Source organism: Ctenopharyngodon idella, chromosome 5 (assembly GCF_019924925.1).
Source record: "Ctenopharyngodon idella isolate HZGC_01 chromosome 5, HZGC01, whole genome shotgun sequence".
In the NCBI taxonomy this organism is placed as follows: Eukaryota; Metazoa; Chordata; class Actinopteri; order Cypriniformes; family Xenocyprididae; genus Ctenopharyngodon; species Ctenopharyngodon idella.
Window position 1 is genome coordinate 9399769 of NC_067224.1, and position 20688 is coordinate 9420456.

The 20688-nt window shown below is 36.3% G+C and overlaps 1 protein-coding gene and 1 long non-coding RNA gene across 2 annotated transcripts; one reads left to right on the forward strand and one right to left on the reverse strand.

The window, feature by feature from the left end:
* Positions 1 to 129: 129 nt before the first annotated feature.
* LOC127512969 (uncharacterized) lies at positions 130 to 4234 on the forward strand. Its single transcript, XR_007930292.1, has 3 exons — positions 130 to 284; positions 1058 to 1177; positions 2232 to 4234. It is a non-coding gene; the product is annotated as an uncharacterized LOC127512969 (long non-coding RNA).
* Positions 4235 to 9727: 5493 nt separating this feature from the next.
* tmem150ab (transmembrane protein 150Ab) lies at positions 9728 to 19786 on the reverse strand. The gene is made up of 8 exons (XM_051894367.1): positions 19575 to 19786; positions 18379 to 18627; positions 18169 to 18216; positions 17383 to 17469; positions 17181 to 17248; positions 16706 to 16833; positions 16394 to 16571; positions 9728 to 13426 (listed from the first exon to the last, which is right to left on the reverse strand). The coding sequence occupies exons 2-8, from the start codon at positions 18441 to 18443 to the stop codon at positions 13116 to 13118; spliced, it is 885 nt and encodes a 294-aa protein (XP_051750327.1). The 5' UTR covers positions 18444 to 18627; positions 19575 to 19786; the 3' UTR covers positions 9728 to 13115.
* Between the last annotated feature and the right edge of the window lie 902 nt (positions 19787 to 20688).

Consider the following 20688-nt stretch of genomic DNA (forward strand, 5'->3'; position numbering starts at 1 on the left):
CTAAATAAAAATAGCCTGGCACAAATGGCACTGTTTACTAAGAATTACCCTATTATTTATGGCCGGTCTTTTTCAGTGAATCACCCAGTGATTAGTTGAAACACTAAAGCAAATAAAAGAGGAAGTGCCTCTAAAGCGGGGCAAGGAGGGGCCTTGAGCTGCATATCTTCTTGACGTGCCATATACGGACTTTGCTCATACTTCACCTGTGTTTTCATTCTCTCTTTTGGCACATTGAGGATCACGCACAAATACAGGCTCCACCGCGATACTGCTGTAGTATGGTGAGTTTATTCATGCAAAAATAAGAAAAACAATATTCAGTGTACAGCTGTCTTTGTTTCAAGGAATAACCCATTTGTCTAACATTCCAGTAAACTGTAGAACTTTTTAAAATGTTACTATGTCATGCTATGCAACAAAATATGTATAATGCACTTTATCTTCATCTGCAATCAATGGCTGTGGGTTTTCACTTTTGTTCATATGTAGGCCAAACAGTAGCTTATCAGAGACAGTAATACAGTAAAGTCTTCAGCTGACAGTACAGATTATTGTGTTTTTAAGACAGCAAAATATAAGCACCATTTCTGGAAATACAGTGGCCCTAAAATGACATTTTAGCCACACTTAAAATGTATGAATATTGCAATAGATACAATGTATAAAAACAGACTTTATTTCATCAAGACACAAGCACACTTTACAAACAAAACATTTCATAAAAAAAAGTGTCAGTTTAAATGATAAAATAATATGTATACTGTACAAATTGAGGACAAAAAGTGTAGTGAGACTTGTTGTCAGATGTAAGTGGATCATGCTTATAGTTAATGTAATGAACTACACCTGTTGTTACTGCTAATCCCAAACTATTCCTATATTTAATCATGTGTTTTTGTTTTTTTGTATTATTGAACTTAATTCTTTCATAAATAAACATTTAACTTGTTTCAAATAGGTTTTTATGTATATAAAGCACCAGAGAAGCAACGTACTTTCATGCAGAATGTTGTATTCAAATCCTAAATATTATCAATACTTGCAACTGTTTTAGGATAAAATTGAGAATGCTAAGAGTGAGGGAGAAGAGGTGAAAGTCACTATGCTGGAAAATGCAAATGGAGCAGGAGAACACAAGGATGTCAATCAAAAAGCTGAAAAGCCTCAGTGCACCGTGAGTCTCCTTAGTGTACAGTACATCAAAATATATAGGCCTATCATATCTAGATTGAATATATCATGTTATATTTATTACAATATTACAATTACATATGGATATCTTTTTATTTAAAGGGTTAGTTCACCCAAAAATGAAAATTCTGTCATTTATTACTCACCCTCATGTCGTTCCACACCCATAAGACCTTCGTTCATCTTCGGAACACAAATTAAGATATTTTTGTTGAAATCCGATGGCTCCGTGAGGCCTATATAGCCAGCAATGACATTTCCTCTCTCAAGATCCATTAATGTACTAAAAACATATTTAAATCAGTGAGTACAATGGTTCAATATTAATATAATAATAATATTATTCGGAGCATTATGAATCAGCATATCGAATCATGATTTGGATCGCGTGTCAAACCGCCAAACTGCTGAAGTCACGTGACTTTGGCGCTCCGAACCGCTGATTCGACACGCTGATTCATAACGCTCCGAAGCTTCATGAAGCAGTGTTTTGAAATCGGCCATCACTATATAAGACGTTATTTTGTTTGTTTTTTTGGCGCACCAAAAATATTCTCGTCGCTTTATAATATTATTGAACCACTGTACTCACATGAACTGATTTAAATGTTTTTAGTACATTAATGGATCTTGAGAGAGGAAATGTCATTGCTGGCTATGCAGGCCACACTGAGCCATCGGAATTCAACAAAAATATCTTAATTTGTGTTCCGAAGATTAACGAAGGTCTTACGGGTGTGGAACGGCATGAGGGTGAGTAATAAATGACATTATTTTCATTTTTGGGTGAACTAACCCTTTAAGCCTGCTCAAAGAGCTCAAGGTTTGTGCCAAATACTTAAGAGTGCAACTCTAAACAGCTGAACAGTCTGTGTTCACTGATGTGACAGGCATATTATTACTGGTATAAGCTGAACATATAAACATTATTACTCACAGTATTCTGTATCATTTAAAGGACAACTTTACACACTTTTAAACTATATGTTAAAGATTCATAATCTTCATATCCAGTTCTATTTTAATTTCAATTTCAGAGAAAAAAATGTAAGGAATCTGCAGCAAAGCCGAAAGGGAACCAGAAGATGGAGTACCTGCGGGCTAATAAAGGACTCGTAGCCACTGTACTGATTTCAGCTGTTATTATATTCACTGTTGTGGTTGCCATGCTTGTCACTAAAGAAACAGATGGGCATAGTCACTCAAAAGTGCACAATGCCACAGAAATTCCATAGCAACAATTGCAGCAGACTGGTGGGACAAATCCGTTTTTGTTTTCTGATGTTAAATTATGTTTTATGTTATAAAGTGTCTTCTGATCTAACATGACATTTTCTGTTTTAAACATACTTAAAGGGGAAGTTAATCCTATTTTCAACAACATTGGGCCTATTTACATATTTCAAAATATCTTCATTTGTGTATACCACAAAAGAAACAAAATGATACAGGTTAGTATGGAATGGAGAAAAAACATAAGATGAGAGGAAAAATCCAACGCTATCTCACGACCAATTCGTACGTATTTTGTGAGGTGGCGAGTGAGGTCATACAAATTCGTATTTGTCTAAACCCCAGTGACGGGTAGGTTTAGGGGCGGGGTTTGGGGTAGGTAATTCGTACGAATTCATACGAATAGAGTACCTCAGGGATGACGTGTTTTTGTAGGCCAACCCGGAAGTTAGCGGCGCACGGGTTCCCTCGATCGAAAGCCTATGCATTTTTCCCATAGATTTTTGGAAAATCGCAAAAAATAAGCTCTGTGTTTAACAAAGGGTTATGACACTTACACGTTTTGTCTATCAAGATAATCTTTACAAGTTAACACAACATTTATACATTTTGAAGCCTAAATAAAGTCGTCAGATATAAAAAGCTAACAGTAGGCTATAAACGGACTACAGCACACCATGGTCGTGGATCAACGTCACCACCACCAAGCTTCCTCAAACTTTATTTAAAAAACAACTTTATTTAAAAACATGCTCGCTGATTATGATCTGCGCTGTGTATGAATACTTATCCACTTTTTTCATGAGAAATGCTGTCCAAATGTCCTGTTTGTCATGATGACGTCTAAAGTCCCCGCCAAAGGAAGTAGTCCCTTTTAGCAATTTGTTAGCAACCGCCGTTTTTAAGACACAATTAAGGTTTAAAAAAAATCAAAAGCGGGTTATAACTGGTGTGTTTTATGTCATAGATCAAAACGTGAAAATATTTAGAGGCTTTGTTAACCACAGACCTTATTTCAGGCGATTTAGCAAAAACCCATTCAAAAAACCCATAGACTTTAGGGCGATGGAACCGGAAGTCCTAAAACGCTAACTTGCTTCCGGGTTTTGCCTACAAAAACACGTCATCCCTGAGGTACTCTATTTGGCAAGTCATAAAATATGCACGAATTAGCAAAAAAACATATGAATTCGTATAAGTGAGGTCGTACGAATTCTAACGATTTAGCCACCTCGTAAAAAATACATACGAATTGCCGTGAGGTCGGGTTGAAAAATCACCATGTCACTTTAGGGGCTATAGTTTTAAGATTGTTTGTATAAAGACGATGATTTAAACACACTTTAAACACAAAAAAAAAATCACAGCAAGTTTGTTCACTAAGCTCATTATTTTCACTTTGTCATATAAACATGACTCAGCAGGACAGGCTATCAAGAAAAAACACATTTCCCCATGAAAATTGTGCTGATAGTTTGGTATGTAAACATAAGGAGATGTGATTGAAAGCAAGGGCATTTTCTAAGGTCAAGTGCACTTATCCTTTTGACAAAAGTGACAAAAGAAGCACAAACATGATTTTTTGTTTTTGCTGTGATTACAAACGAGTCATCTTAAAGACAGGCTTTGTTTGAGGCCAAAGATTATTTATAAAAAGCACTTATTAGCATTAACGTTTCTTGTTCACAACCAAATTTTGTATGTTGGAAACCACCTCAAGCTGTCATAATCATGTTTGATTTAAAAACGTAATTTCTGATGAATGTGAAAATAAATGCAGAAATCTATTATCTGCTGTTATCATTGAGTCAGCTTCAGTGTTTGAATGTTCTCATGAGTTTCTTTAACAGCAAAGTGTTGACAAATGGGTTCTCAGTTCATTCAATTGCGAACAAAAATTTTGTTTCAGCAGCCACTATTTTCTCTATCCTGCAACATTGACATATTTGATGAACCCATTTCAATATTATTCTTACAATTCATTTGAAGTAAAAGTAACATTTTGCTTTTTGCTTTTGTGACAGTATATTGTTCCAAAAAAGGCTAAATTGAACTATTTTAATATTTAACAGTATTAGTTGTCATGTTCTGCTGGCATATTATGTAAATAAACTTTGATATTAGTGGTTAACATAGAAATACAAAACCATGCAATATGAAATCTACATAGAATCACCCTGCTCGGAAATGATTTTAACTTTGTGTTGAGGAAGATATTCAATACAAACATCTAACTCTATTTTAATCCCCTTTCTGAGAAAGCAAAACAGAGAAGGAGAATGAGTTCTTCACAGAGAATGAGTTTTTGTATTCCACTGTGCTGATTCTTCATTGTTTTCTATGTAAACATGCTATATACAGTGTATATATATATATATATATATATATATACAAACACACACACTTTTGGGCAAAAAAGAGCCAACTACAAAATGGCTAAACACTTTTTAAATGTAATTGTAATTTAGTTTTTAATTGTTTTACCCACAAATTATTGGTCATGAAATTAGCTTAAAAGCCATTGCTGTCTCAGAAAAACATCAAAGGCAGGATAAAGATTTGGCAGAATATGGGAAGTTTGATTCAGAGTGGTTCAGCAGAGTTATGAATCACAATGAAACACGAATTGCATGGTAATGCTCCGGAATGGTGTCCTCGAACATTTGGTGAGAAATATAATAATAAATGCATCTCTACAGTACCACAGTGAAGCATGGAGTCATTGTGTGGGGAGCCTTTTTAGCGGTGGGTGTTGGTGAGCTACTTCACTGTGAAAAGTCACTTAATGCTTTGGAGTACAGGACAATATTGCAGAATGGCTTACTTCCCACATCTAAAGAGGAATGCTCCTGCCAAATTGCAAAGACAACCAAAAAGTGGCTTGAGAACAAGTCCATTAAGCTGATGTTTTGGCTTTCTTCAGAGTCCAGATATGAACCCTATAGTGAATAGTTGGTCACACTTTAAACTCAAACTAACTGGGACACATTTTTCAACTACTCATGAATTGTTTGAAGCCATTAACATTGACTGGAACAACACTGACTCTTCTTTCTGTAAAAAAAAAAAAAAAAAAAAAAAAAAAAAGCTTGGCCCCCTTTTTTTTTTTTCCCCCAGACTCATGAATGTAAAACATATCTGAGAGGTGCATTGCATGCATATTAAAACATCTTTTAATTTGCAAAATTGTTTAATTGGTTTTCTTTTTGTGGACACTCAAAGCGCATGAACAGCAGAGGGCACCATCTAATCTATAAAAATATGTTACTTCTACAAATTTCAAGTTCATAATTATGAGCATATTTACCTTATTTTAACTTTTTATAAATATTGCACCGTTCAGACATTACAGTTGCACAAATGTACATCTAAAATCTCCCCCTATAAATATATATATATATATACATATACAGGTGCTGGTCATATAATTAGAATATCATCAAAAAGTTGATTTATTTCACTAATTCCATTCAAAAAGTGAAACTTGTATATTATATTCATTCATTACACACAGACTGAAATATTTCAAATGTTTATTTCTTTTAATTTTGATGATTATAACTGACAACTAAGGAAAATCCCAAATTCAGTATCTCAGAAAATTAGAATATTGTGAAAAGGTTCAATATTGAAGACACCTGGTGCCACACTCTAATCAGCTAATTAACTCAAAACACCTGCAAAGGCCTTTAAATGGTCTCTCAGTCTAGTTCTGTAGGCTACACAATCATGGGGAAGACTGCTGACTTGACAGTTGTCCAAAAGACGACCATTGACACCTTGCACAAGGAGGGCAAGACACAAAATGTCATTGCAAAAGAAGCTGGCTGTTCACAGAGCTCTGTGTCCAAGCACATTAATAGAGAGGCGAAGGGAAAGAAAAGATGTGGTAGAAAAAAGTGTACAAGCAATAGGGATAACCGCACCCTGGAGAGGATTGTGAAACAAAACCCATTCAAAAATGTGGGGGAGATTCACAAAGAGTGGACTGCAGCTGGAGTCAGTGCTTCAAGAACCACTACGCACAGACGTATGCAAGACATGGGTTTCATTCCTTGTGTCAAGCCACTCTTGAACAACAGACAGCGTCAGAAGCGTCTCGCCTGGGCTAAAGACAAAAAGGACTGGACTGCTGCTGAGTGGTCCAAAGTTATGTTCTCTGATGAAAGTAAATTTTGCATTTCCTTTGGAAATCAGGGTCCCAGAGTCTGGAGGAAGAGAGGAGAGGCACACAATCCATGTTGCTTGAAGTCCAGTGTAAAGTTTCCACAGTCAGTGATGGTTTGGGGTGCCATGTCATCTGCTGGTGTTGGTCCACTGTGTTTTCTGAGGTCCAAGGTCAACGCAGCCGTATACCAGGAAGTTTTAGAGCACTTCATGCTTCCTGCTGCTGACCAACTTTATGGAGATGCAATTTCATTTTCCAACAGGACTTGGCACCTGCACACAGTGCCAAAGCTACCAGTACCTGGTTTAAGGACCATGGTATCCCTGTTCTTAATTGGCCAGCAAACTCGCCTGACCTTAACCCCATAGAAAATCTATGGGGTATTGTGAAGAGGAAGATGCGATATGCCAGACCCAACAATGCAGAAGAGCTGAAGGCCACTATCAGAGCAACCTGGGCTCTTATAACACCTGAGCAGTGCCACAGACTGATCGACTCCATGCCACGCCGCATTGCTGCAGTAATTCAGGCAAAAGGAGCCATAACTAAGTATTGAGTGCTGTACATGCTCATACTTTTCATGTTCATACTTTTCAGTTGGCCAAGATTTCTAAAAATCTTTTCTTTGTATTGGTCTTAAGTAATATTCTAATTTTCTGAGATACTGAATTTGGGATTTTCCTTAGTTGTCAGTTATAATCATCAAAATTAAAAGAAATAAACATTTGAAATATATCAGTCTGTGTGTAATGAATGAATATAATATACAAGTTTCACTTTTTGAATGGAATTAGTGAAATAAATCAACTTTTTGATGATATTCTAATTATATGACCAGCACCTGTATATATATATACACTAGTAAGGACACTGATTATAACACTGATTATCTCTTCATCACGGCACCTGTTAGTGGGTGGGATATATAAGGCAGCAAGTGAACATTTTGTCCTCAAAGTGTTAGAAGCAGGAAAAATGAACAAGCGTAAGGATTTGAACGAGTCTGACAAGGGCCAAATTGTGATGGCTAGACGACTGGGTCAGAGCATCTCCAAAACTGCAGCTCTTGTGGGGTGTTCCCGGTCTGCAGTGGTCAGTATCCATCAAAAGTGGCCCAAGGAAGGAACAGTGGTGAACAGGCGACAGGGTCATGGGCGGCCAAGGCTCATTGATGCACGTGGAGAGCGAGGCTGGCCCGTGCGGTCCGATCCAACAGACGAGCTACTGCTGGTTCTGATAGAAAGGTGTCAGAATACACAGTGCATGGCAGTAGGTGTACGGGGCCGCATAGCCGCAGACCAGTCAGGGTGCCCATGCTGACCCTGTCCACCTCCGAAAGTGCCAACAGTGGGCACGTGAGCATCAGAACTGGACCACGGAGCAATGGAAGAAGGTGGCCTGTTCTGATGAATCATGTTTTCTTTTACATCACGTGGATGGCCGGGTGTGTGTGCGTCGCTTACCTGGGGAACACATAGCACCAGGATGCACTATGGGAAGAAGGCAAGCCAGCGGAGGCAGTGTGATGCTTTGGGCAATGTTATGCTGGGAAACCTTGGGTCCTGCCATCCATGTGGATGTTACTTTGACACGTACCACCTACCTAAGCAATGTTGCTGACCATGTACACCCTTTCATTGAAACAGTATTCCCTGGTGGCTGTGGCCTCTTTCAGCAGGATAATGCGCCCTGCCACAAAGCAAAAATGGTTCAGGAATGGTTTGAGGAGCACAACAACGAGTTTGAGGTGTTGACTTGGTCTCCAAATTCCCCAGATCTCAATCCAATCGAGCATCTGTGGGATGTGCTGTACAAACAAGTCCGATTCACGAAGGCCTCACCTTTGCAACTTTCAGGACTTAAAGGATCTGCTGCTAACATCTTGGTGCCAGATACCACAGCACACCTTCAGGGGTCTTGTGGAGTCCATGCGGGTCAGTGCTGTTTTGGCAGCAAAAGGAGGACCAACACAATATTAGGAAGGTGGTCATAATGTTATGCCTGATCGGTGTGTAAAAAAAAAATATATATATATATATATATATATATATACACACACACACACACACAACCCAAAGGTGCTCTATTGGATTGAGGTTTGGTTACTGTACAAGCCATTTGAGTATAGTGAACTCATTGTCATGTTCAAGAAACCAGTTTGAGATGATTTAAGCTTTGTGACATTTCCTGCTGGAAGCAGCCATCAGAAGGGTACACTATGGTCATAAAGGGATGGACATGGTCAGCAACAATACTCAGGTAGGCTGTGGCATTTAAATGATGCTCAATTGATGCCATATACCTTATCACTACTACAACACTACCCTCACACTTCAAGACCAATATGTTTGAATAACTACAGGAGGCACTGCAGAATATCACTTTTATGGTGTCTGAAATATAATTTATTTTGCATTTTTAAGTGGTTTTCATGGTCACCTAAATTATATATTAAACATGACATCACTGCTGTAAACAGTTTAATACTGGTAGCAAACATCCTTCTCAGTGAACAGTGTCTCTGAAATTTAGGTACATTTTATTTCACAAAACAAAACCCTTGTGAAAGATAAGGAAACGTGCAGAATGGGTCATAATTCAACCGAAAGTTGCAGTTTGAACTAACAAGTAGATAGCTCTATTTCAGTTTCCATTTCACAAGGTTATCAAACAATCTGTCTACTAAAAAAAAGAAGCTGTTTTTAAAGTCTTTCCATTTTGTGAATTTTCCATCTAACGAAAAGTAATTAAATTATTGAGGCCCAAAAGGTGATCAGGGCATTATTCAAACAGCTGCACTGTTGTTCTCATAGGATGTATATATAATTATGTATAATCAAAGAGAGGACTGTTATCTTTATAAATATAATTAATTTGACTGAGCTTCATGAGGCATCAGGATATCTACAGATGTTTGAATTTGGCCTTTCACACAAAACAGAAACAACATAAATAGTAAATTTCTGTACCATATGTCTTAGCAGCTCCTTTAAGAAACTGTGAACATCTCACCACAGTAGGATTTTCATAGAGGTATTTTGCAAGTACTTGAACAGGAGTTGAATATTGCATTGTTTCATTGTCTGGCATTACAAAGTATAAATTATAAACAAACAGATACAACACATAACCAACTGTCATTGGTTTTTATAATAATTCTCAATATAACGTATTGCTTTCAAATGAGCAATATACTAAAATATGAGCAAAAAACTAAAATACTGTGTAGTCAAAATACAGCTTATTATGGAGGATTTCACATTTCGGGTCCACTAAATAATAATAAAAAAAAAAAAATACTTAGGTTTCCCCTTTACTGCACTACATCGTTTCCAATACATTATAAGAATTTCTTTTGAAGTATTCTATATATTACAAAATGACGTGTAGGAACTGAGGTGTTAACAATGGTATGATGCTGATTAGGAAGCTTTCTTCATTTCATAATTACTGACTAGACCCCAGTCTCAATCGCAGTACTGATATTCTATGCAATATTATGCTCAGCTAAAGGCATTCACTTACAAGCAGCTCTGCGTAACAAATGCACATCATTTACAAATAGTAATATTTTAAAACAAAACACTAAAAAAAACTGGATAAGACCTCTGATTCTGTCTTGATGCTAGATTAATATCAAAGTGACAGGAACTAGGCATGTTGGAGAAATAATTACACAAAACTATCTCCAAATCCACCTGAAAAGAGAAAAAAAATAATATAGTTTGACTGCTGAGAGACTCACATCAGCAGTCAACAGCACCAAATATACACCAATAGTTTGCTTCACCATCTAAACATTCATCTCAAATGCAGATATAAAAGCTTGCCTGCATTTTCTGTAGCAAAAGCATTTCCTGTTTTGAAATGGATATATTTCTCAAGTCCAAAATGTTCTATTGATTCCCTAAGAGGACAAAGTGATGGAAAAATTATGAGAAAAGAAAGAAAAATAAATTTCCCTCAAACTTAGCTTGCAATACTTCTACAAGCGAACGCAGAATGTTTGCGAACAAAGTTTCTCAGGAACACAAAACTTTTTGTATTCTCCTTAGAAACTTTGGGTTTGCTCACAAAAGGTTTGTGTTCTCTTGCAAAATTGTGTTTCCCGGAGAAACTCTGCATTTGCTTGCAAAAGCACTTTTTTTCCCCTCCATCACCAGTTCCAGTTAAGTTTTGCGAGTGAATGCAAAGATTCTTGTGGGAATGCAATGCATTTTCTTGCAAAAGTTTTGTGTTTACCTGGGAAACTGGTGATGGAGAGAAAAAAAAAAAAAAAACTTATTTCAATGCTTTTCCAAATGCGTTTCTCGGGGGGGAATAAAAAATTGTGTTTCCCAGAGAAACTTTGTGTTTGCTTGCAAAACTTGCATTCTCTTGCAAAAGTATTGCGTTACCCTGAGAAACTTTGCATTTGCTCACAAAAGCATTCAAACAGTTTTCACCAGTTTTTTGAACAAATGCAAAACATGTGAAAGAGAACACAAAAGTTTTGTGAGTGAATACAAAGTTTCTTGTTGGAACACAAAAAAGATCTGTTGAAAAGTGGTGTTGAACTCACAAACATTTAAAGTTCTCTTGCAAATGTATTGGTTTCCTCGAAGAAACTTTGCGTTTGTTCGCAAAAGCAATGAAATATGGTATTTTCAATTAATCATACAGAAGCATAGTTTTTATAAAAGGGATCAAGATCAAGATGAATCTCTTGGAAAACTGATTAATATCGCCTTATATTTTTAAAAGTGAAATATAATCTAAAAATGACTGTGCTTAAAATAAAACAACAGAATTATAGACAAAGTCTTGTTTTTTGTGATCCTGAAGTTTTAAGAATTTGTTCGCAAGATACCTGGGATTGATCAATGTAGGCAGTTTTTGGATCAAGTGATGAAAAAACTTGGCAAAAGCACCAAAACGTTTGAAAGGTTGCACAGAGATGCACATAAATCTTATTCAATACAGCCACAATGTATCCAGAGCTATAGGACAGAAGGCCCACAGCACCTGATGTCATGCCAATACCGTGCCACAGATCAAACGAAGCTGTGAGCACTTGGAATGAATACATAAACTGAAGACTGAAGTTCCTAAACCTCATTGTAACCCAACTATTGACAGCAATGGCTGGTGCGACTGACTTAACATCTCCACTGCTACAGTGATGGCTTGACCTGTTGTGTAATCACAGTTTCTACAGATTAAAAGGGGTTACGAAAGGTTTTATGGGTTTAGCCAATTATCTTCTCTGAGTAGACGAGTGTCTTGGTATTGCTGGCAGTTCTGTAACAGATTAACACTGACAAAGACAAAGTGACCAAAGTCACTGATTTTCAATGAGAGTTGGAGATTTAGGGCGACATGAGTGTCGGAGACCGCTGCAACAAATTGCATTAGATTTTCGTAACTTCATGCAAAGGCAGAGATACAATGCACCGACTACCAATAGAGTGCTGCAGTGATGGCATATTTTTGAAGTAGTTAGCATCACCCTGGTTCCCTCCATAAAAACCCAATAGATTTTTTTTTCATTGGCTTTTGGAGTATTGCAGAAAATAAACTCTGTGTCCAACAAAAATAATTAACAACTTTTATGAAATTTGAAGCCTAAATAAAAGGCTAAAAGCAGAAGTAAAAAGCTAAACAGACGCTAAGCAAACTACACCACTGTCACGACTTACCAAAATCACCATCACTAAGCTTACGACAACTTTAGACAAAGTCTTCATAAAAAATAAATAAAAACATTTTCCCTGAAATTTTGATTTAGAATAGTTTGCAAGAGCGTAATTACAAACACAACGAGGCTGAAAAAGCGGCCTAGTGAGTATAAGTTTACCCGTTCAGTGTGATGTTTAATCTCTCCGACAACCTCTGTAGTGTCATTTAGCCACTTATTAGCAGCTGCCTTTTTCAAGACAAGTAAAAGCTTTAAAAAAAAAAAAAAAAAAATCTCAGGGGGAAAACATGAAAGTATCTTGAGTTAACCACAGACCCTTTTTCAGGAATTTAGGCAAAAACCCAATTGACTTTCAGGACATTGGAACCGGAAGTGCTAAAATGCTAACTCATTTCCAAGTTTTGGCCTACAAAAATATGTCATCCCTGCAGTATTCCATAAGATTTCCTGATGCAGAAATACTACTAGCCACCAACAGTCAACTCGTTGACCCTAAACAATTTAATCGCTGTCAGTGTGAATGCACCTTTAGACATGAGTTATTGCAGATTTAACAGAGTAAATCGAAACACTTCCATCAGAGGCCCCATGAACCATGGGAAAGAATTGCCTGTGCTGGTTACTGGGGCTGTACTTTGAGTTATCTTAAAAATGAATGCAAAATATCATGCAAAATACCTTAGTTATGACCAACTGGTCATTACTGTTGGATTATAATCAGCAAGTCTGTAAACTTACTGTAATTCTGTATTGCTTGCACCAGTTTTTCACAAATCTGTGATCCAGAAGAAGAGTTCTGAGTCTATACGCTGAGGTCTGAGAGAATATCATAGCGGTTAACCCCTAAAGCATGGCGATGCTTTCTGGTGTACAGTTGAGGTGTGTGGAAGTGCTGCTGCCACCAGGTGACTTTAGACTGCGGGCACCACATCCCATTGCAACACCCTTCCCGATACCCCCCATGATGATCGCTGACCCCGGATGGTGATGTTGACTGCGTTTCATTAAGGCCGCCATGATGGTGTCACTGTTGACAGTGCCAAACTCATAGGTGAAGGTGCCGTAGTACACCAGGACCAGCACCGTGAAGACCCATTCACAGATGGCTGCGGCGTGCTGCAATACAAAACTCTCATGGACGAAGAAGATACCACCTTGAATAGCAAGTATGATGTTAAGGAATAGGCACAGTAACCTTCAGCATTAAAAACATTATTATAAAACAAAGATCTGACTCAAGATTTCAAAAATACTTCCAGGGTATTGCAACTCGTGAAATTTCTGAGTTCCGTTTCTGAGGTGTTGGGAATAGTGGTGGCATACGATTTAGCTCAACACTGTAAAAAGTAATACGCACTAGCTACAATAAAATTGTGGCAACAGAGTACAAGCAATATTATTAATTAAATTCAACATATAAGAACTGAGTTAGAATTAATCAAATTTATTCCTTAAATGTCAACCATTTAAAATGTGTAAAATTAGCAAAAAACATTACAAAAACCACAAACTGACATAAACAGCAAAGAGTCAAACAACCAAACTAAATAAAACACCGATCACCATACTGATGACCAAACATTTTCAATAAAATCAACATCAATATCTAAACCTCTGTTAATTCTTGTGTTTCTTTTTCCTTCAGTGATTCTGCTTGTTATCATCAGGTGTCTTCAATGTTCTTAATTCATCTTTGACGTCCGTCTGTTATTCAGATATTTTGTCTAAATTTTACTTAAATGGTTGACATTTAAGGAATTAATTTGATTAATTCTAACTCTATTTGTTGAATTTAATTAATAAAATTGCTTGTAACCTGTAGCGTAATACTTTTTACAGTTAAAGAAATAGAATCTTCTGAAACATGTAAATTGTATAACTGTGATATGACTGTTCATTACAAATTAAAAAAAATAGATTTCAAAAGTGTTCCTGTTTTTTTACTACAAGGCTACGTCAGCTTTGTTAATTGTAATGTAAGTTTTCATTTTTTTGTACTGTTAGCGTATTAATATGAATTTAATGAATGAATGTGTCATTATGAACAATGAAGTGTGAGAAAAATAATTTGCAATACATGTTTTCACAGGACTATGTCATTGAAATTGCCGCTATTTTCAGGAATCGCCTATAGGCGATTGTTATCAGCCCCTTTCACACATACAGTCTGTACTAGTAAATTACAGTTTACAGATGATGTGTGATCATCCCCTTACGCCTATCACTCAGATAAAATTTTTTCGATGATTGACATCAGAGTTTACAGGTATTTTGGTACTTATGTGTAAATGGTATCTTATCAGTAAAAAGATGGAAAGCAGTTGATTGTGTAAAAAGCACATTTGTGCATTTATCGGAAAAGTCAATCTGGTAATTGTATGGTAATTTACTGTTTAAAGGGTTAGTTCACCAAAAAATGAAATTTCTGTCATTAATTACTTAGCCTCATTTCGTTCCAAACCCGTAAGACCTTCATTCATTTCAAGAGAAAGCAACGTAATTACCACATTCAAGGTCCAGAAAAGTTAAGGTTGAACCTCTGTAGTCAAATGGACTATTTAAATGACTAATTAATGTTTTTAATACTTTTCAGGACCTTGAATGTGGTAATTACATTGGTGGGTGAGTAATTAATGACAGAAATTTCATTTTTAGGTGAACTAACCCTTTAATGTGTGAAAGTGGCTTTTTTTCTGCCTTTACCACATGCTGTTTAAAGGTAGGGTAGGCATTTCTTATAAACATTTTTTGTTATACTGGTTGAAACTCTCTTCACATCTTGATAGCAATCAATAACAGAAGTGGCCTAAATATTAAAACATGTATATCTTATATGGAAGTCTCAGGACCAAAAAATGTTCGTCCAATCATTGCATTTGGTCTGAATGCAATGATACGATGTCCTACCTGCCTGTCAACGTATGTATTTCCATACCTCCGCACACCCAGACATCATACATCATCAGCATGTTCCATGAGGCTATGCAGAGTTGTAGACACACAGTCACCGAGCGCCACAAACATCAGCCAGCTTTTACAGTTCCTCCTGAACCAAAACAATGAGCTTATGCTGCGTTCATGTCGTAACCGCAATTACGAGACGGAAACCTGTGACGTTCTTTACTGTTCACCTCCTCAGACTCATATTTATACGTTTTTATGTCAACACTGAAATGAATATACAGCAGTCAGGTTGTACAACTAGAGCTCTGTAAGTTGTTTACATTCATTATTATTATAATGTTATGTGTTTTGAGACATGAGGTAATTTAATGCCCTCTCTCATCTCGGGACGCTTTGCAGACTCTGCTGTGGGTGTGCATGTGTTTTGAAGGAGGCGTGGCTTTGAGCTCTCCGAAGGGAGGGTGGGATCTCATGCTTTCAAAGCTAGCTTGCTATTGCTAGCCTCTCCAAAATTGCCTACCCTACTTTTAATAGCAGCATGATAACGTTTGGATTTTGTTTACATTTCTCAACGATTACTCAATGTCTACTTCTCTAGATACATGAACCTTGCAAAGCATTGTTTTATTTTCTTCTATTGTTTTATTTAAATCCATTGATCTTTATTTTATTGCAGACTGTTTACTCAAAAAACACTTAAACTTCAAGCACTATTTACTTTTTTTCTTTGTTGTATTAGTTTTATTTTATTTTTTATTTTATTATGGATTGTTTGTTGGATAAATACTTGGAAAAACTTTAAGAGTGTTTATTTATTTCTTTGTTCTACTGCTTGTTTATTTAGTTTCAGACTGTTTACTTAAATATTTACTTGAAAAACTAGTTAATTATTGTATTAATTTGCACATTAATAGTTTACTTTTTAAATAAAGCAGAGAATTTAAAAGATTTTGCTTTAGTATTGAAACGGTACTGCAACTCTTGCAATTTCGCTGACATTGCTACAGAAATATTTGTGAAAATATTGTGAAAACCCTACTAATAAACTTATTTACTGGACATTGTATCTTTTATCTTCCACTGAAAATGAAAATAAATCCACTGAAAAATCCAATAAGCCACCGTGTTTTAAGCTGTTCACTTCATGTTCAAATGTACTCACCCAAATTTGATTTTCATGTTTTAGATTATGACTCATGAACTCCTGGTAAGGATACTGAGGACAAGCGATATCAGAGCTCCAGCTGAGAGAGCCACACGCACATGAGCCATCCAGTAATCCAGCGCTGTCTCTGCTATACGGTACGTCAAAACGCACTGCAGACACACAAACAACAAGCCGGCAGGGAAAGCTACACCAGCTCCCACATAATGAAGTGTCTTGGCATGATCAACCTGAGGTAGGGGGGGAAAAAAACAAAAAACAAAAAAAAAACAAAAAAAAAAAACAGAAAGGGTGATATGAATGCAAGTTTATTTAGATTCGTATGTAACGGGCTGAAGTTATGAGTCTATTATCGTCTGTTCACCTGAAAGTTGCCAACCATGACTAAACCCAGGGCATTAATGCAGCCGGACACCAAAGAACTTGTGTTGGTCCAGCAATGATGGCTATGTTCAATCACTTGAGCATAACGCAACATGCACACCATAACCACTGCAGGGACACATCACAAAAAATAATAATAATAATTAGAATAATTTATTGCCTTTGACAGAGGTATATTTCTAAGACAAATAGAAGTGATACTGGCAAATCACGTTTGTCAATATCAAACATATAAAAAACAGGAGCTGCATTACAGAAACAACTTATCTTAATTTTTTAATTAGACTTGAAAAGAAAAGTTACATTTCTTAAATGAAATTATGGTTACTAAACAGATAGGATAGGATTCTGAAATAGATGATTCTGTAATACAGGCCCAGATTAGGAAATCAACACATTTTCGGATTTAAAAATAAGTTATAGTTATTTATTTCTTTTCAAACTGTAATTCTTACCCATAAAGGCCCCAACATTGCCTATCAAACTGAAGAGACAGCTCTCTGGTGGATAGCAACCACATTTACTGTCAAAAGAGCAGAAAACGAGATATTGGACAACACTTTCATGAGAAGTTGGTGCAAAACAGTTCTACTAAGGAGGAATCTTGAAAATGTGGTCATTTTGTGGTATTCCAGATAAATTAAAAGTAATTTTTACCTAATGAGGGGGATGTCTTGAAGAGTGCAGCAGGTCTTTGGGAAGCCCCTCTTAGCCGTTTCCTCTGTACATGTCAAATTGTATGACCTATTATACAAGGAACCAAGCACAAAAGATTAAACAACAGTACATGGTGTTTTTTTAGATTTGGGATTTAACCATGTAAATCCTGACATACTGTACATAAAAATAGTCTGAAAAATCTTTTTTTTTTTTTTTTTTAATGCAACAGTTTGCTAAAAGTTTAAACAAAATCCTCAAAAAAGGTTTGCATATGTGTGGTGTTATTTATTTATTTAGAGTTTAATATTTGATACATCAGGCTTTATTGGCTCATTTAATATGACATAGGAGAATATGGAGCTCTTTTTAAGGAGGAAAAAAACCCACCTCAAACTAAGCAAAAAAAAAAAAAAAAAAAAGACATTTATATGGCCAAAATGTAATTTTTTTGTGATTTTTTTTTTAAATTATGTATGTATAATTAAATAAACATATGTTTCTTTACACCAGTAAGCGTTCATATTGACATAGTACTAACAATATAAAATTTATTCTTACGTTTATATTTTATATCAAAATCAGTAAAGATATCACAGCAAAAAGAGATGTTTTTCCCACGACCTCAAGGCGGTTGTTTTTACAATTACTTGCTAAAAAAGTATGAACTATCAATCAGATGACATAAGGCATGTAGTAGATTGTGCACAACAGGTATTTCAGCAAAGTTTCAAACATTTTGATAATTTACATACAGATACAAAAGGCTTTATAGGGTTAACTTACCAGTTCTCAACAGGACAGACATGGTGGTTCATTACTGCCATGGCGTAACTGGAAAAAAAAAATTATGATTATTTGTAAGAAGTACATGACTTGTCTGAATGTATAGTATATTAGTTAAACAAATAAACAGTAGAGAGGTAGATTTAATAATTAAATTTAATAATATATTAGTAATTAATTATATAAATAATTATTTCTCCTTCTACTCACACAATCCATATCCCTGTGATGGAAAAGGCAGACAGGCTGACAGGCAGAACGATCCAGGCAGTCATTGGTCAGTCTGTGAGAGGCCTGAGACCCCAGCATGAGGGTGTGCAGGTCGGGACTTATGGAGACACGGTGTGAGACACCAGCAAGTGAAGCCATGCAGTGTGGGGGTATGTGGACCAGTGGGGGCAACGTGATGCTCCTTCAACTACATCTGGAGGCTCGCCGAATGCCAACAACCAAAAAGATCTAGTTTAAAAACATGAGACACTAATAAAAGATGTTTGCAAAGATTACACAACACAAAGATACAATTTTACTGAAATACAGTTATCAATGTAGGGTCAATTGAATTGAGGGTCACTCTTCATATGCATTTACAAACAAACCACAGTAGTGACACAGCATGTTTGCAATAATAGTTACGAAATAAAAATGTATGACTTAAAAATATGTAATGCACATTATTTCATTATAGTATTACACTGAAGGCTGCCATCGACTTAATATATTTGAGTAAAAAGGACTTAACTCTCTTGCAGTACAATGTAAATACCACATAAACCTTTGCTTTAAATGTGTATAGTGTAAAGCCAAAAATTCCCAGTGATATTAACAAATAGTAAAACTATATAATGTAATTATGATATTATCATTGTGGGAGAGCTCTTATTTAAGTTACACTGACTTCAACATTACTATCCAGTCTTTCTCAATGTAAATGCGGTTATGGTACGTCTAACAAAGACGTCAGGTAGTTTTGTAATCGGTTAATCTGAGAGATGACAGATCCTCTGAAGCACAAGTCAGATCAACAACCTGACACAGCCGTACTAATAATGTCCTCTTCAGCCCAGATCAGCCTCAATGTCACATTAGCAAATACAGAACGACAAAACTGACCAGATAAATGTTTACAATTATAACTATGGTATACAGAATAAGTGAACGAAATTACAGTATATAATGATTAAAGCAATAATTATTAAAGATAAAACTCAACATCGTGTAGCTTGCAAGCTACCCAGCAGATGCTATTGCAAGTAAACAACTTTATAAAACGGCAAAGATCTCCTTCTCTGCGTATTTATGTGCCTACACACGCAGCATATGTGTTTCTACAGCATTTGAACTACCGTACATTAGTGTGTCATTGCTGAGATATTATGTTTTGATATGTAAAAGCATGATCCTACCGCAGGCCCCGCGGCTCCTAACCGGATGCTGCTTCTGCTGCATCTCAAGCTGCAGTCTTCATCAACAGAGGGCGCCCTCCTCTCCCTTTGCGCCTGCACAGATATGGTATTTCTATAAGGGTTAAATGTGATACATTGCGTATGATATTCTTGGCAGTAATTTACACACACACACACACACACACACACACAAACGTACACATACTGGAAAAAAAAAAAGAAGAAAAAAAAAAACAATAACTCAAACTGGTAGCTGGTTTAAGCTGGTCCACCAGCTTGGACCAGATAACGACCAGCTAATTGCCAACTTGGCTGAGCTGGTGGACCAACTTGACCAGGTATCCACCAGGCCAAGGCCAAGCTGGTCCACCTTGGACCAGCTAATTACCAGTTCAACCAGGGTCTCAGCACCATAGACATCATAATAAACATTTATTATAATGTCTATGCTCAGCACCACCAGCTTGGCCAAGCTGATACGTCAGCTTTGTGAAATGGCATTGGCTCTTGTGTGTCTCGTGACCATGACAGGTATGTCCAATAGACGTCAGTATCTATACAATATTGACAATACAAGAAAAAGGGAAAATATAATTTAAAATATAACAAAGATTTTATACATAAAATATAATCTTTGTTAAATAAAAAATATGAAGATTTTAAAAACATAAGTAGCACTTGCCTTTGAAGGTCTGAATAGGCCTACTGTCAATATAAGTTCTTTGATAATGTACAAAATATTTATTGTGTTCCAAAAGTTAAATTAAACTAACTTAAATTATTTTTTCTTAAAATAAGAATCAGCCTGTGTGGACCTGTTTTAGAACGAATTATAGAAATATGATTAAAAAATTGGTATAGACTCAGCATGAGTGGTTTCAGTGAGCTGCGTGAGCGCGCGATCTGATACAGCGTTGCTATGGACGACGCAACATCAAATTCAAACAACGACTGAACTTAAAAACTTTACGGTACGAATCAAATAGAGATTTTATAGGAAATTGGGGGTGTTTTATAGATTTTGTCTTATACATTGCTGGGGGAAAATAAACGTCTCGGTGGTTACTTCTCAATGGTGCTTTCGCTTGAAAATGTTCGCTTTGGTTTGTGTTCT

Coding starts and splice junctions, on each gene's coding strand:
- tmem150ab (XM_051894367.1), bottom strand. CDS start 18,443: ATGACTGCCTGGATCGTTCTGCCTGTCAGCCTGTCTGCCTTTTCCATC. Junction 17,249..17,382: donor CAAGACATCCCCCTCATTAG/GTAAAAATTACT, acceptor CTCTTTTGACAG/TAAATGTGGTTGCTATCCAC. Junction 16,834..17,180: donor CAATGTTGGGGCCTTTATGG/GTAAGAATTACA, acceptor GTGTCCCTGCAG/TGGTTATGGTGTGCATGTTG.